General features: G+C 36.1%; 1 protein-coding gene across 1 annotated transcript in view; it reads right to left on the bottom strand.

Annotated features, from left to right (window-relative positions):
* Positions 1 to 16,030, bottom strand: part of cfap92 (cilia and flagella associated protein 92 (putative)) — a 213,822-nt gene that overhangs the window by 14,963 nt on the left and 182,829 nt on the right. Inside the window, exons 12-14 of the mRNA XM_064967364.1 lie at positions 14,356 to 14,641; positions 7,402 to 7,512; positions 938 to 1,150 (exon numbers count right to left, since the gene is read on the bottom strand). Coding sequence (XP_064823436.1) covers positions 938 to 1,150; positions 7,402 to 7,512; positions 14,356 to 14,641 — 610 coding nt within the window. The remainder of the gene's footprint in view (positions 1 to 937; positions 1,151 to 7,401; positions 7,513 to 14,355; positions 14,642 to 16,030) is intronic.

Here is a 16,030-nt window from a genome sequence, read left to right as displayed (position 1 = left end):
AATTGTCAAAGACCCCAGCCACCCCAGTCATAGACTGTTCTCTCTACTACCACATGGCAAGTGGTACCGAAGTGCCAAGTCTAGGACAAAAAGGCTTCTCAACAGTTTTTACCCCCCAAGCCATAAGCCTCTTCAACAGGTAATCAAATGGCTCCCCAGACTATTTGCATTGTCTGCCCCCCCAACCCCTCTTTTTATGCTGCTGCTACTCTCTGTTTATCATATATGCATAGTCACTTTAACTATACATTCATGTACATACTACCTCAATTGGGCTGACCAACCACATTGACTAACCGGGCTGTCTGCATTGTGTCCCACCACTCGCCAACTACTCTTTTACGCTACTGCTACTCTCTGTTCATCATGTATGCATAGTCACTTTAACCATATCTACATGTACATACTACCTCAATCAGCCTGACTAACCACTGTCTGTATGTAGCCTCACTACTTTTTTAGCCTCGCTACTGTATATAGTCTGTCTTTTTACTGTTGTTTTATTTCTTTACTTACCGATTGTTCACCTAATACCTTTTTTGCACATTTGGTTAGAGCCTGTAAGTAAGCATTTCACTGTAAGGTTTACACGTGTCGTATGCGGCGCACGTGACAAATAAACTTTGATTTGATTTGATTCTAGGAAGTTTTTCCTAGCCACCTTGATTCTACACCTGCATTGCTTGCTGTTTGGGGTTTTTGGCTGGGTTTCTATACAGCACTTTGAGATATCAGCTGATGCAAGAAGGGCTTTATAAATACATTTGATTGATTGATTGAATGAATGAGAAGTCTTGTTTTCAGTTGCAGAACATACTGGTGATGGGGAAGCCTGCTGAAACCTGGGTTGTGAATGTGAATGAATGTGCCTTAATGAATGTGATCCTGCTGTAACCGGACCTCTGACCCCTAACCTCTGGGCTATCTATGATATCACCTTCCTGAGCTCGTCCCTGCGGGCCTCATCGGGGTGTCTGGGGTGTTCGTTGGCCTCGATGGAACTCCTGAAGCCTGGGTAGAGGAAGCCATCGTGGGTCCTCCAGGCTGCCCTCCTCTGGGCCTCCCTAGCCTTCCGCTCAGCCTCTACCTCCTTGGGGTCAACTGTAGCGCTGTGATACTGCTGGTTGTAGGGCCACCTCTGCCCTAAAGACTGCATAGGGAGAGGAAGCGAGTATATTCAGCCCCTCTTGGAAGACAATGGAAGTACACTGAACAAAAATATAACCACAACATGCAACAATTTAAACATTTTTACTTAGTTACAGTTCATATAAGAAATTCAGTGTTTTAAAATACATTCATTAGGACCTAATCTATGGATTTCACATGACTGGGAATACAGATATGCATCTGTTGGTCACAGATACCTTTCTTTAAAAAAGTAGGGATGTGGATCAGAAAACCAGTCAGTAGCTGGTGTGACCATCAATTGCCTCATTCAGTGGGACACATCTCCTTTGCATAGAGTTGATCAGGCTGTTGAACATGCTTAATGGTTGACATGTCTGGTGAGTATGCAGGCCATGGATGAACTGGGACATTTTCAGCTTCTAGGAATTGTGTGCAGATGCTTGAGACATGGGGCAGTGCATTATCATGCTGAAACATGAGGTGATGGAGGCGAATGAAGGGCACGACAATGGGCCTCAGGATCTTGTCACGGTATCTCTCTGCATTCAAATTACCATTGATAAAATGCAATTGTGTCCGTAGCTTATGCCTGCTCATACCATAACCCCACTGCCACCATGAGGCACTCGGTTCACAACGCTGACATCAGTAAATCGCTTGCCCACACAACGCCATACAGTACTCTTGTTTTGTACTTTAGACGCTTTTCTTGTTTTGTATCGTTCAATGTTCTTCGTCATTAAACTCACTAACTGCACTTGCTTCCTGACTCCCTGCATCTTCGTTACAGAAATAAGCTTTTTGTGCGTATGGAACAATTCTGGGATCTTTTATTTCAGATCATGAAACATGGGACCAACACTTTTCCACACACCCCGTTGCTGAAGCACCCAGATCCTACACTACCCTTTGTGGTGGGCGTGGGAGCTGTCCTGTCACAACATCAGGGTAATCAACAAAAACTGCATCCATGTGCATACTACTCTAAAAAAAACTGTCCCCTGCAGAGAGGAACTATGACTTCGGTGATCGATAGCTCCTGGCGGTGAAGTTGGCATTAGAGGAGTGGAGACACTGGCACCACGGACCCGTTTCTCATCCTCATCAACCACCGGAACTTGGAGTACATACGGACAGCGAGGCAGCTGAATCCGGACATCCGCCAGGCTCTGGAGAGGGAACCCGCACCGGCTACCTGTCCTCCAGAGCACACCTACGTTCCCACTGAGGTAAGGGATCGACTTTTGACCTGGGTGCAATCATCCCTTGTCGCTGAACACCCAGGTATCACCCGCACCACTCAATCCATCTCCATTAAGTACTGGTAACCCACCTTGGCGCAGGACGTCTCCTGCTACGTCAACTCCTGCTCCGTATGTACTGTCATGACGTTGCCCTCTTTGGGAGCAGCGAGCACCATCCCCCTCCCTCTGTCTCCTACACTCAGGCTGCTGTGACCTCAGGTCGTAAATTCCTGGAGGAAATTATCTCCTCATGGCCACAGTATAGAGAGAGAGTAAGTTTCCGTAGAGAGAACAAAGGAATTTCTTCCACCTCATGGAACTTGAGGTCCGAACAACTTTTATGTTCTGAAGAAGGTATAAAAGATTGGTGAAGAATCCAGCTACGAACTGGTCCATTTGGTACAATTTTGTGAAACTCATGGGAGCCAATACGGCCACATTACCATAACGCTGTTTATATAATAGCCTCAGATATGAGGCTTACATCTAATTGTTGTATAAGATGAATGAGTGAGTATTATACTGTTTGTGAAATTGTGTAATGTGATTTTGGACTGTTTATTGAAGGAAACTCCTATTCCCTTTGGAGTTTAACTAAATCAGAGGACCGCCCAAGAGATCCCGACGACACACTGAGCGTAAATATATTTATTGATTGCAATTGTTCCCGAATGAGCATTCATGTGCAAAGGATTAGCATTTCAATTGTTATAATTATCAACTTTGTAGTGTCTCATGTCAGTTGACCCCCACTTCCCTTTTTGTCCAACAAGCCGCGATACCGGTTTATCCCACTAGGGAAACTCCGCTATCATTTCCTTGTAACTATCTACTGTTTATTATGCATTTCTGTGAGTTACTGAGTTAATTTATTTACTATTTTAAGACAATTGATGTATGGACAACTCATAGTGAAATTTGTGTTGGTGCAGATAAGCAACAATTTACGACGTTTGGAATGAGACTAACGTGAGGTAAAATAAATAAATAATTAATTTAGAAGACAAATTGATCAGATATTAAAATATCTGAAAAGTTGTATTAGGAAAATTAGAACTTTGTAATCTGAATATTTTCCTTGGTGCCCCGACTTGCTAGTTAATTACATTTTCCTGATTAGTTCATCACAAAATGCTAATTACAGAGAATCTTTGATAAAAAACTAAAAGTCTTCAGTAAATGATAGTAAAGACACGACAGTACCCAAACCAAGTCACCAGCAAGGAAACTCCTTTTCCTCCCCATGCCTCAGCGGCCTTGGATCCATCTGTCGATAAATTTTCACTGATCTTCCCGTTTGATGGTTTCACCACTCTTATGGTTGTTGTGGACATATACTCCAAATCTAGTAGTTTTATCCCTCTTTCCAGGTCGCTGAGACACTGTTTCAGCATGTCATCCGGCACTATGGCATTTCGGAAGATATCATCTCCAACGCGGCCCCAATGGAGAGCCTTCATGGAGAAGCTGGGGATCACGGTCAGCCTCACATCCAGGTACCGGCTTCAGTCCAATGAGATAATGTTATCTCTCTATAATGTTACCTGTCTCTCTATAATGTTACCTGTGATGTTGTATCTCTATAATGTTACCTGTAATGGTGTCTCTCTATAATGTTACCTGTAATGGTGTCTCTCTATAATGTTACCTGTAATGTTGTCTCTCTATAATGTTACCTGTAATGTTATCTCTCTATAATGTTACCTGTAATGTTATGTCTCTATAATGTTACCTGTAATGGTGTCTCTCTATAATGTTACCTGTAATGTTGTGTCTCTATAATGTTACCTGTAATGTTATGTCTCTATAATGTTACCTGTAATGTTATGTCTCTATAATGTTACCTGTAATGTTATGTCTCTATAATGTTACCTGTAATGTTATGTCTCTATAATGTTACCTGTAATGGTGTCTCTCTATAATGTTACCTGTAATGCTGTCTCTCTATAATGTTACCTGTAATGTTATCTCTCTATAATGTTACCTGTAATGTTATGTCTCAATAATGTTACCTGTAATGTTATGTATCTATAATGTTACCTGTAATGGTGTCTCTCTATAATGTTACCTGTAATGTTATGTCTCTATAATGTTACCTGTGATGTTGTCTCTCTATAATGTTACCTGTAATGTTATGTCTCAATAATGTTACCTGTAATGTTGTCTCTCTATAATGTTACCTGTAATGGTGTCTCTCTATAATGTTACCTGTAATGTTATGTCTCTATAATGTTACCTGTGATGTTGTCTCTCTATAATGTTACCTGTAATGTTATCTCTCTATAATGTTACCTGTAATGTTTTGTCTCTATAACGTTACCTGTAATGTTGTCTCTCTATAATGTTACCTGTAATGTTTTGTCTCTATAATGTTACCTGTAATGTTGTCTCTCTATAGTGTTACCTGTAATGGTGTCTCTCTATAATGTTACCTGTAATGTTATGTCTCTATAATGTTACCTGTAATGTTGTCTCTCTATAATGTTACCTGTAATGGTGTCTCTATATAATGTTACCTGTAATGTTGTCTCTCTATAGTGTTACCTGTAATGGTGTCTCTCTATAATGTTACCTGTATTGTTATGTCTCTATAATGTTACCTGTAATGTTGTCTCTCTATAATGTTACCTGTAATGGTGTCTCTCTATAATGTTACCTGTAACGTTATGTCTCTATAATGTTAACATGTAATGTTGTCTCTCTATAATGTTACCTGTAATGTTTTGTCTCTATAGTGTTACCTGTAATGTTGTCTCTCTATAATGTTACCTGTAATGTTGTATCTCTATAATGTTACCTGTAATGTTGCCTCTCTATAATGTTACCTGTAATGTTATCTCTCTATAATGTTACCTGTAATGTTATCTCTCTGTAATGGTATCTCTCTATAATGTTACCTGTAATGTTGTCTCTCTATAATGTTAGCTGTAATGTTGTCTCTCTATAATGTTACCTGTAATGGTGTCTCTCTATAATGTTAGCTGTAATGTTGTCTCTCTATAATGTTACCTGTAATGTTATCTCTCTGTAATGGTATCTCTCTATAATGTTAACTGTGATGTTATCTCTCTGTAATGTTGTCTCCCTATAATGTTACCTGTAATGGTGTCTCTCTATAATGTTACCTGTAATGTTTTCTCTCTATAATGTTACCTGTAATGTTATGTCTCTATAATGTTACCTGTAATGTTGTCTCTCTATAATGTTACCTGTAGTGTTGTCTCTCTATAATGTTACCTGTAATGTTATCTCTCTGTAAAGTTATCTCTCTATAATGTTACCTGTAATGTTGTCTCTCTATAATGTTACCTGTAATGGTGTCTCTCTATAATGTTACCTGTAATGTTGTCTCTCTATAATGTTAGCTGTAATGTTGTCTCTCTATAATGTTACCTGTAATGGTGTCTCTCTATAATGTTACCTGTAATGTTATCTCTCTGTAATGGTATCTCTCTATAATGTTAACTGTGATGTTATCTCTCTGTAATGTTGTCTCCCTATAATGTTACCTGTAATGGTGTCTCTCTATAATGTTACCTGTAATGTTGTCTCTCTATAATGTTACCTGTAATGTTATGTCTCTATAATGTTACCTGTAATGTTATGTCTCTATAATGTTACCTGTAATGTTATGTCTCTATAATGTTACCTGTAATGTTGTCTCTCTATAATGTTACCTGTAATGTTATGTCTCTATAACGTTACTTGTAATGTTGTCTCTCTATAATGTTACCTGTAATTTTATGCCTCTATAGTGTTACCTGTAATGTTATGTCTCTATAATGTTACCTGTAATGTTATGTCTCTATAATGTTACCTGTAATGTTATGTCTCTATAATGTTACCTGTAATGTTATGCCTCTATGGTGTTACCTGTTATGTTATGTCTCTATAATGTTATCTGTAATGTTATGTCTCTATAATGTTACCTGTAATGTTATGTCTCTATAATGTTACCTGTAATGTTATGTCTCTATAATGTTACCTGTAATGTTATGTCTCTATAATGTTACCTGTAATGGTGTCTCTCTATAATGTTACCTGTAATGCTGTCTCTCTATAATGTTACCTGTAATGTTATCTCTCTATAATGTTACCTGTAATGTTGTCTCTCTATAATGTTACCTGTAATGTTATGTCTCTATAATGTTACCTGTAATGTTATGTCTCTATAATGTTACCTGTAATGTTATGTCTCTATAATGTTACCTGTAATGTTGTCTCTCTATAATGTTACCTGTAATGTTATGTCTCTATAACGTTACTTGTAATGTTGTCTCTCTATAATGTTACCTGTAATTGTATGCCTCTATGTATGCCTGTAATGTTATGTCTCTATAATGTTACCTGTAATGTTATGTCTCTATAATGTTACCTGTAATGTTATGTCTCTATAATGTTACCTGTAATGTTATGCCTCTATGGTGTTACCTGTTATGTTATGTCTCTATAATGTTATCTGTGATGTTGTCTCTCTATAATGTTACCTGTAATGTTGTCTCTCTATAATGTTACCTGTAATGATGTCTCTCTATAATGTTACCTGTAATGTTATGTCTCTATAATGTTACCTGTAATGTTATGTCTCTATAATGTTACCTGTAATGTTGTCTCTCTATAATGTTACCTGTAATGGTATGTCTCTATAACGTTACCTGTAATGTTATGTCTCTTTAGTGTTACCTGTAATGTTATGTCTCTATGATGTTACCTGTAATGTTATGCCTCTATAGTGTTACCTGTAATGTTGTCTCTCTATAATGTTACCTGTAATGTTGTCTCTCTATAATGTTACCTGTAATGTTGTCTCTATAATGTTACATCTCTGTAATGTACCATGTAACATTACCTCTGTAATGTTCTCTCTGTTAATTATAATGGTACCTGTCTGTAATTCCAGTGTAGCATGTTTCTTCCCTGTACTACATCCTGCTCCATCCCAGTGTATCATGTTTCTACCCTGTACAACATCCTGCTCCATCCCAGTGTAGCATGTTTTTACCCTGTACCACCTCCTGCTCCATACCTGCGTTGTGGTCTGAATGCTGTGTCTTTCGTCATCCAGTGGAGCTCGCAGTACTGCAGGTCTGGCCCTCTGCAGCTGAAGACTGGCCTGCTGCACCTCCGCAATGTTGGTCTGAGAATACATATGGATGGGTTGGATCAGTGTTACTACAATGAAATGGTATTTGTTAAAAAAACAAACATCTAATCAAATCTAATTTTATTGGACACATACATGCGTTTCGCAGGTGTAGCGAAATGCCCCTTGGCAACTTTATTTATTTAGCCTGGTCCTACATCTGTTTGTGCTGTCCATTAGTCTGGTCTCAGAGCAAAACGTATTATATCTTACTAAAATCTATTTAGTATGTATTACAGGCTTTGGTTTTTCCATTTATATTATTAAGGTTGGACGTTAGCATGTAGGGCGCACCGATTGGCGTCACCTCGTTAGTCATAATGTGTTACACCTGTGCTGGTTTGTCACCTCTTTAGTGGGAAGGTGTTTCACCTGTGCTGGTTTGTCACCTCTTTAGTGGGAAGGTGTTTCACCTGTGCTGGTTGAGGTGTTATTTAAGTGTCTGGCCCAGTGCTCCAGTTGTCTTGAGAGATGTGGAGGGTTAACACCTTCAGTTGGCCCAGTGCTCCAGTTGTCTTGAGAGAAGTGGAGGGTTAACACCTTCAGTTGGCCCAGTGCTCCAGTTGTCTTGAGAGATGTGGAGGGTTAACAACTTCAGTTGGCCCAGTGCTCCAGTTGTCTTGAGAGATGTGGAGGGTTAACACCTTCAGTTGGCCCAGTGCTCCAGTTGTCTTGAGAGATGTGGAGGGTTAACACCTTCAGTTGGCCCAGTGCTCCAGTTGTCTTGAGAGATGTGGAGGGTTAACACCTTCAGTTGGCCCAGTGCTCCAGTTGTCTTGAGAGATGTGGAGGGTTAACAACTTCAGTTGGCCCAGTGCTCCAGTTGTCTTGAGAGATGTGGAGGGTTAACACCTTCAGTTGGCCCAGTGCTCCAGTTGTCTTGAGAGATGTGGAGGGTTAACACCTTCAGTTGGCCCAGTGCTCCAGTTGTCTTGAGAGATGTGGAGGGTTAACACCTTCAGTTGGCCCAGTGCTCCAGTTGTCTTGAGAGATGTGGAGGGTTAACACCTTCAGTTGGCCCAGTGCTCCAGTTGTCTTGAGAGATGTGGAGGGTTAACAACTTCAGTTGGCCCAGTGCTCCAGTTGTCTTGAGAGATGTGGAGGGTTAACAACTTCAGTTGGCCCAGTGCTCCAGTTGTCTTGAGAGATGTGGAGGGTTAACAACTTCAGTTGGCCCAGTGCTCCAGTTGTCTTGAGAGATGTGGAGGGTTAACACCTTCAGTTGGCCCAGTGCTCCAGTTGTCTTGAGAGATGTGGAGGGTTAACACCTTCAGTTGGCCCAGTGCTCCAGTTGTCTTGAGAGATGTGGAGGGTTAACACCTTCAGTTGGCCCAGTGCTCCAGTTGTCTTGAGAGATGTAGAGGGTTAACAACTTCAGTTGGCGCTCCCTATTTTATTTTTAGACAAACAATTCTTTATCTCATCTTCCCTGTTTTCCTCTTTGCTCCACTTTTTGGTTTGATTCCTGTCTTCATGTGTGGGTGTCTTTTAGGTTCTAGTTGTTGTTGCTAGTCAACTGTCAGTGGACACCCCCATGAGTGTCTTTCAGAAGTCCTCTGAAAACCCCTCCTGTTTCATTTTGGGTTTGCTCAGTGACTCTGCAGAACACTGTTTGTTTTGTATCCTCCAGTTTGTCATTACTGCCGTGAGAAATTGTCTCTGTGTCCTACGTTGAGATAAAAATTATTATGGGAGCAGTCCAGCCCATTAAGTCTCTGGTCTGTCTCCATAACAAGATTTTGGATCAGAAAGGTATGAACCCTTTGTTTCAGATGGGTTTGTGTCTCTGCAGAGGGGAGATGCTGGTAAGTAGCCGGAGAAGATACTGTGAGACATTGGGGCAGCCCAGTCCTTCATTTTGGAGGGTGTTTTGCCTTTGCCTGAAACTTCAGCAACTGGTTAAAGTGTGTTAGTGTAGATGGGTTGCATGAAAGATCCTTTGTCTTATGTAGAATGCGAATCTGATCTTTTATCTGGTTTCTTCTTGTATTTGTGGTATTGACCTGTTGAGCTGTCTGTTTGAACTACTTATTTTATTAAAACTGCGTTGTTGGTTAAGGGCTTCTAAGTAAGAATTTCAATGTACACCTGTTGTATTCGGAGCATGTGACAAATACAATTTGATTTGCAACGGCACACCTGTCTGTATAAGGTCCCACAGTCAAAGGAATTGTCCGTAGAGCTCCGAGACAGGATTGTGTCGAAGCACCGATCTGGGGTAGGGTACCAAAACATTTCTGCAGCATTGAAGGTCCCCAAGAACACAGTGGCCTCCATTATTCTTAAATGGAAGAAGTTTTGAACCACCAAGACTTTTTCTAGAGCTGGCCGCCCAGCCAAATTGAGCAATCGCGGGAGAAGGGCCTTCATCAGGGAGGTGACCAAGATCCCGATGGTCACTCTGACAGAGCTCCAGAGTTCCTGTGTGGGGATGGGAGAACCTTGCAGAAGGACAACCATCTCTGCAGCACTCCACCAATCAGGCCTTTATGGTAGAGTTGCCACACTGAAGCCACTCCTCAGGAATAGGCACACGCCTGCTTGGAGGACTCTTAGACCATGAGAAATAAGATTCTCTTGTCTGATAAAACCAAGATTGAACTATTTGGCCTGAATGCCAAGTGTCTGGATGAAACCTGACTCCATCCCTACGGTGAGTATGGTGATGGTAGCATCATGCTGTGGGGATGTTCTTCTGCGGTGGAGACTTGTCAAGATCAAGGGAAAGATGAACGGAGCAAAGTCCAGAGAGATCTTTGATGAATACTTTCTCCAGAGTGCTCAGGGCCTCAGACTGGGGTTCACCTTCGAACTGGACAACGACCCTAAGCACAGCAAAGATAATGCAAGAGCCCAGATTTGAACCCGATCTAACAGCTCTGGAGAGATCTGAAAATAGCTGTACAGCGAGGCTCCCCATCCAACCTGACAGAGCTTAAGAGGATCTGCAGAGAAGAACTGGATAAACGAATCAAATACAGACGTGCCAAGCTTGTAGAATCATACCCAAGAAGACTCGAGGCTGTAGTTACTGCCAAATGAACCACAACCAAGTTAAGGGTCTGAATACTTATGTAAATGTGATCTTTCCTTGTTTTTCTTTTTTTTTACTGTTTTTGCTTTGTCATTATGGGGTATTGTATTTAGATTGATGAGGGGGAAAAAACTATTTTATCCATTTTATATTAATATTAAGGCTAACATAGTGGAAAAAGTCAAGGGGTCTGAACTTTCCGAGTGCAAAGTATTTTACGATAACATTATATAGCATAATATAACATTATATAGCATAACATAATATAGCATAATATAATATACTATAGCATAACATTATATAGCATAATATAACATAATACAGCCAAGCATTATGTAGCATAACATAATATAGCATAATATAACATTACATAGCATAACATAATATAGCATAATATAATATAGCATAACATTATATAGCATAATATAACATTATATAGCATAAGATAATATAGCATAATATAATATAATATAGTATAACATTATATAGCATAATATAACAATTTAGCATAGCATTATATAGCATAACATAATATAGCATAATATAATATAACATAATATATCATCATATAACATAACATAATATAGCATAATATAATATAGCATAATATAACATAACATAGCATAACATAATATAATATAACATAATACAGCATATTATAATATAGCATAAAATTATATAGCATAATATAACAAATTAGCATAGCATTATATAGCATAACATAATATAGCACAATAAAATATAATACAGCATAGCATTATATAGCATAACATAATATATCATCATATAACATAACATAATATATCATCATATAACATAACATAATATAGCATAATATAATATAGCGTAATATAACATAACATAATATAATATAACATAATATAACATAATATAGCAGAAAATTATATAGCATAATATAACATAGCATGACATAATATAGTATAACATAATATAGCATAATATAACATAATACAGCATAGCATTATATAGCATAACATAATATAGCATAACATAATATAGCACAATATAATATAATACAGCATAATATAACATAACATAGCATAATAAAGAATTGCATAATATGGCATAACATTATATAACATAATATAGCATAACATAATATAACATAATATAGCATAACATTATATAGCATAACATAATGTAGCATAACATAATATAGCAGAGCATAATATAGCATATAATAACATAATACAGCATAATATAGCATAACATAATATAGCATATAATAACATAATACAGCATAATATAGCATAACATAATATAGCATATAATAACATAATACAGCATAATATAGCATAACATAATATAGCATATAATAGCATAATATAGCATAACATTATATAGCATAACATAATATAGCATATAATAGCATAATATAACATAACATTATATAGCATAACATAATGTAGCATAACATAATATAGCATAACATAATATAGCATATAATAACATAAAACAGCATAATATGGCATAACATAATATAGCATATAATGGTGTCTCTCTATAATGTTACCTGTAATGTTGTCTCTCTATAATGTTACCTGTTATATATTATATAGCATAACATAATATAGCAGAGCATAATATAGCAGAACATAATATAGCATAGCATAATATAGCATAACATAATATAGCATAGCATAATATAGCATAATATAGCATAGATAACATAATATAGCATAGCATAATATAGCATAAAATAACATAATACAGCATAACATAATACAGCATAACATAATATAGCATAGCATAACAGAGCATACATCTTCTTATGGCTGGGGGCAGTATTGAGTAGCTTGGATGAATAAGGTGCCCAGAGTGAACATTTGGATAGAAAACACTCGGAAGTTTCTAAAACTGTTTGAATGATGTCTGTGAGTATAACAGAACTCATATGGCAGGCAAAAACCTGACAAAAAAAATCCAAACAGGAAGTGGGAAATCTGAGGTTGGTCGATTTTCAACTCAGCCCCTATCGAAGATGCAGTGGGATATTGGTTATGTTGCACTTCCTAAGGCTTCCACTAGATGTCAGCAGTCTTTAGAAACTTGTTTGATAATTCTACTGTGATTGGGGCCAAATGAGAGGGGAATGAGTCAGAGGTCTGGCAGCAGCCTCGAGATCAGTCTCTCGCGCTCATGTGAGAGCGAGCTCTGTTCCATTGCTTCTCTACAGACAATGGAATTCTCCAGCTGGAACATTATTGAAGATTTATGTTAAAAACATCCTAAAGATTGATTCTATAAATAGTTTGACATGTTTCTATGGTCTGTAACGGAACTTTTTGACTTTTCGTCTGCTGCTAGTGACCACGCTTCATGACTTTGGATATGCTTACCGAACGCGCTAACAAAAGGATCTATTTGGACAGAAATGGACACTATCAAACAAATCAAACATTTATTGTGGAACTGTGAATCCTGGGAGTGCATTCTGATGAAGATCATCAAAGGTAAGTCAATATTTATAATGCTATTTCTGACTAATGTTGACTACACAATATGGCAGATATCGTTTTGGCTGCTTTGTTGTCTGAATGCTGTTCTCAGATTATTGCATGGTTTGCTTTTTCTGTAAAGTTTTTTTGAATTAAGACAATGTGGATGGATTAATGAGAATTTTATCTTTGAAATTGTGTAAAATACTTGTATGCTTGAGGAATTTTAATTATGAGATTTTTGTTGTTTTGAATATGGCGCCCTGCACTTTCACAGGCTGTTGTCATATCGATCCCATTAACAGGATTTCAGCACTAAGAAGATAATATAGCACAGCATAATATAATAATACATAATACAGCATAGCATAATATAGCATAACACAATATAGCATAACATAATAGCGATTAGCACAGCATAATATGATATAACATAATACAGCATAACATAATATAGCATAATATAGCATAACATAGTATAATATAACATAATATAGCATAATATAATATAATATAACATAATATAGCATAGCATAATATAATATAACATAATATAGTATAACATAACATACTATAGCATAATATAATAATACATAATATAGCATAACATTATATAGCATAATATAGGATAATATAACATAATATATCATAATATTACATAATACAGCATAACATAATATAATATAACATAATATAACATAATATAGCATAATATAATAATACATAATACAGCATAACATAGTATAATATAACATAATATAGCAAAATATAGCATAATTTTGCATAACAGAATATAAAATAGCATAATATAGCATAACATAATATAGCATAATATAGGATAATATAACATAATATATCATAATATTACATAATACAGCATAACATAATATAATATAACATAATATAACATAATATAGCATAATATAATAATACATAATACAGCATAACATAGTATAATATAGCATAATATTGCATAAAAGAATATAAAATAGCATAATACAGCATAACATAATATAGCATAACATAGCATAATATTTCATAACAGAATATAAAATAGAATAATATAGCATAACATAATAGCGATTAGCATAGCATAATATAGCATAACATATAATATTACATAATATAATATAGCACAACATAATATTGATTAGTATAGCATAATGTAGCATAACATAACATAAAATAACAAAAATAGAATAACATAACATAGCGTAATATAGCTTTACATAACATATTATATCATAACATAAAATAGCTTAAAATGGCATAGCTTAGCATTGCATAACATAACATAGCATAAACAGGGATAGTATAGCGTAACATAACACAAGACACCACTACCTGTATAAAATCTTTGGTGAGTTTGTTCATCTGCTGGTTGGAGAGGTAATGTTTCCACTGTAAACAGGGAGCATTGTATGTATCCACGTGGCATTGTGTGTTCTCTGAGCCATGGTGTGACAACACATCAGCCTCTGCTGCACCACTACCCAGCAGCCTCTGCTGCCACCTCCCAGGGTGCACCGCTCCAAACTCCTTGGTCATGGAGAGGACCATCTCAGCCGACGGGAACAGATTGTTCTGAACAATGTCCTTCATCTTCCTCAGCTGGACCAGCAGGCTCAACCTGAAGAATCATAAACAACTATATTAACCATATACACCTATATTAACCACATACAACTATATTAACCATATACAACTATATTAACCATAAACAACCATAACACATACTATCAGCAAGCTCAACCTAGAGAATCATATACAACTATATTAACAACATACAACTATATTAATCATAAACAACTATATTAACCATAAACAACCATAACACATACTATCAGCAAGCTCAACCTAGAGAATCATATACAACTATATTAACCACATACAACTATATTAACCATAAACAACTATATTAACCATAAACAACTATATTAACCACACAACTATATTAACCATAAACAACTATATTAACCATATTCAACTATATTAACCACATACAACTATATTAATCATAAACAACTATATTAACCACATATAACTATATTAATCATAAACAACTATATTAACTACATACAACTATATTAACCACATATAACTATATTAACCATAAACAACCATAACACATACTATCAGCAAGCTCAACCTAGAGAATCATATACAACTATACTAACCACATACAACTATATTAACCATAAACAACTATATTAACCACACAACTATATTAACCATAAACAACTATATTAACCATATACAACTATATTAACCACATACAACTATATTAATCATAAACAACTATATTAACCACATACAACTATATTAATCATAAACAACTATATTAACCACGTATAACTATATTAATCATAAACAACTATATTAACTACATACAACTATATTAACCACATACAACTATATTAACCACATAACTATATTAACCATAAACAACTATATTAACCACACAACTATATTAACCATATACAACCATAACACATACTATACATACATAACACATACTATCAGCAAGCTCAACCAGAAGAATCATATACAACTATATTAACCACATACAACTATATTAACCATATACAACTATATTAACCATAAACAACTATATTAACCACACAACTATATTAACCATATACAACCATAACACATACTATACATACATAACACATACTATCAGCAAGCTCAACCAGAAGAATCATATACAACTATATTAACCACATACAACTATATTAACCATATACAACTATATTAACCACATACAACTATATTAACCATAAACAACTATATTAACCACACAACTATATTAACCACATACAACTATATTAACCATACACAACTATATTAACCACATACACCTATATTAACCATAAACAACTATATTAACCATATACAACTATATTAACCATAAACAACTATATTAACCACATACAACTATATTAACCATATACAACTATATTAACCATAAACAACTATATTAACCATACAACTATATTAACCATATACAACTATATTA

This window comes from Oncorhynchus masou, chromosome 6, assembly GCF_036934945.1.
Source record: "Oncorhynchus masou masou isolate Uvic2021 chromosome 6, UVic_Omas_1.1, whole genome shotgun sequence".
Taxonomy (NCBI): Eukaryota; Metazoa; Chordata; class Actinopteri; order Salmoniformes; family Salmonidae; genus Oncorhynchus; species Oncorhynchus masou.
The sequence above is the reverse complement of the archived record's forward strand: the minus strand, read 5'-3'. Positions and strand labels throughout refer to the sequence as shown.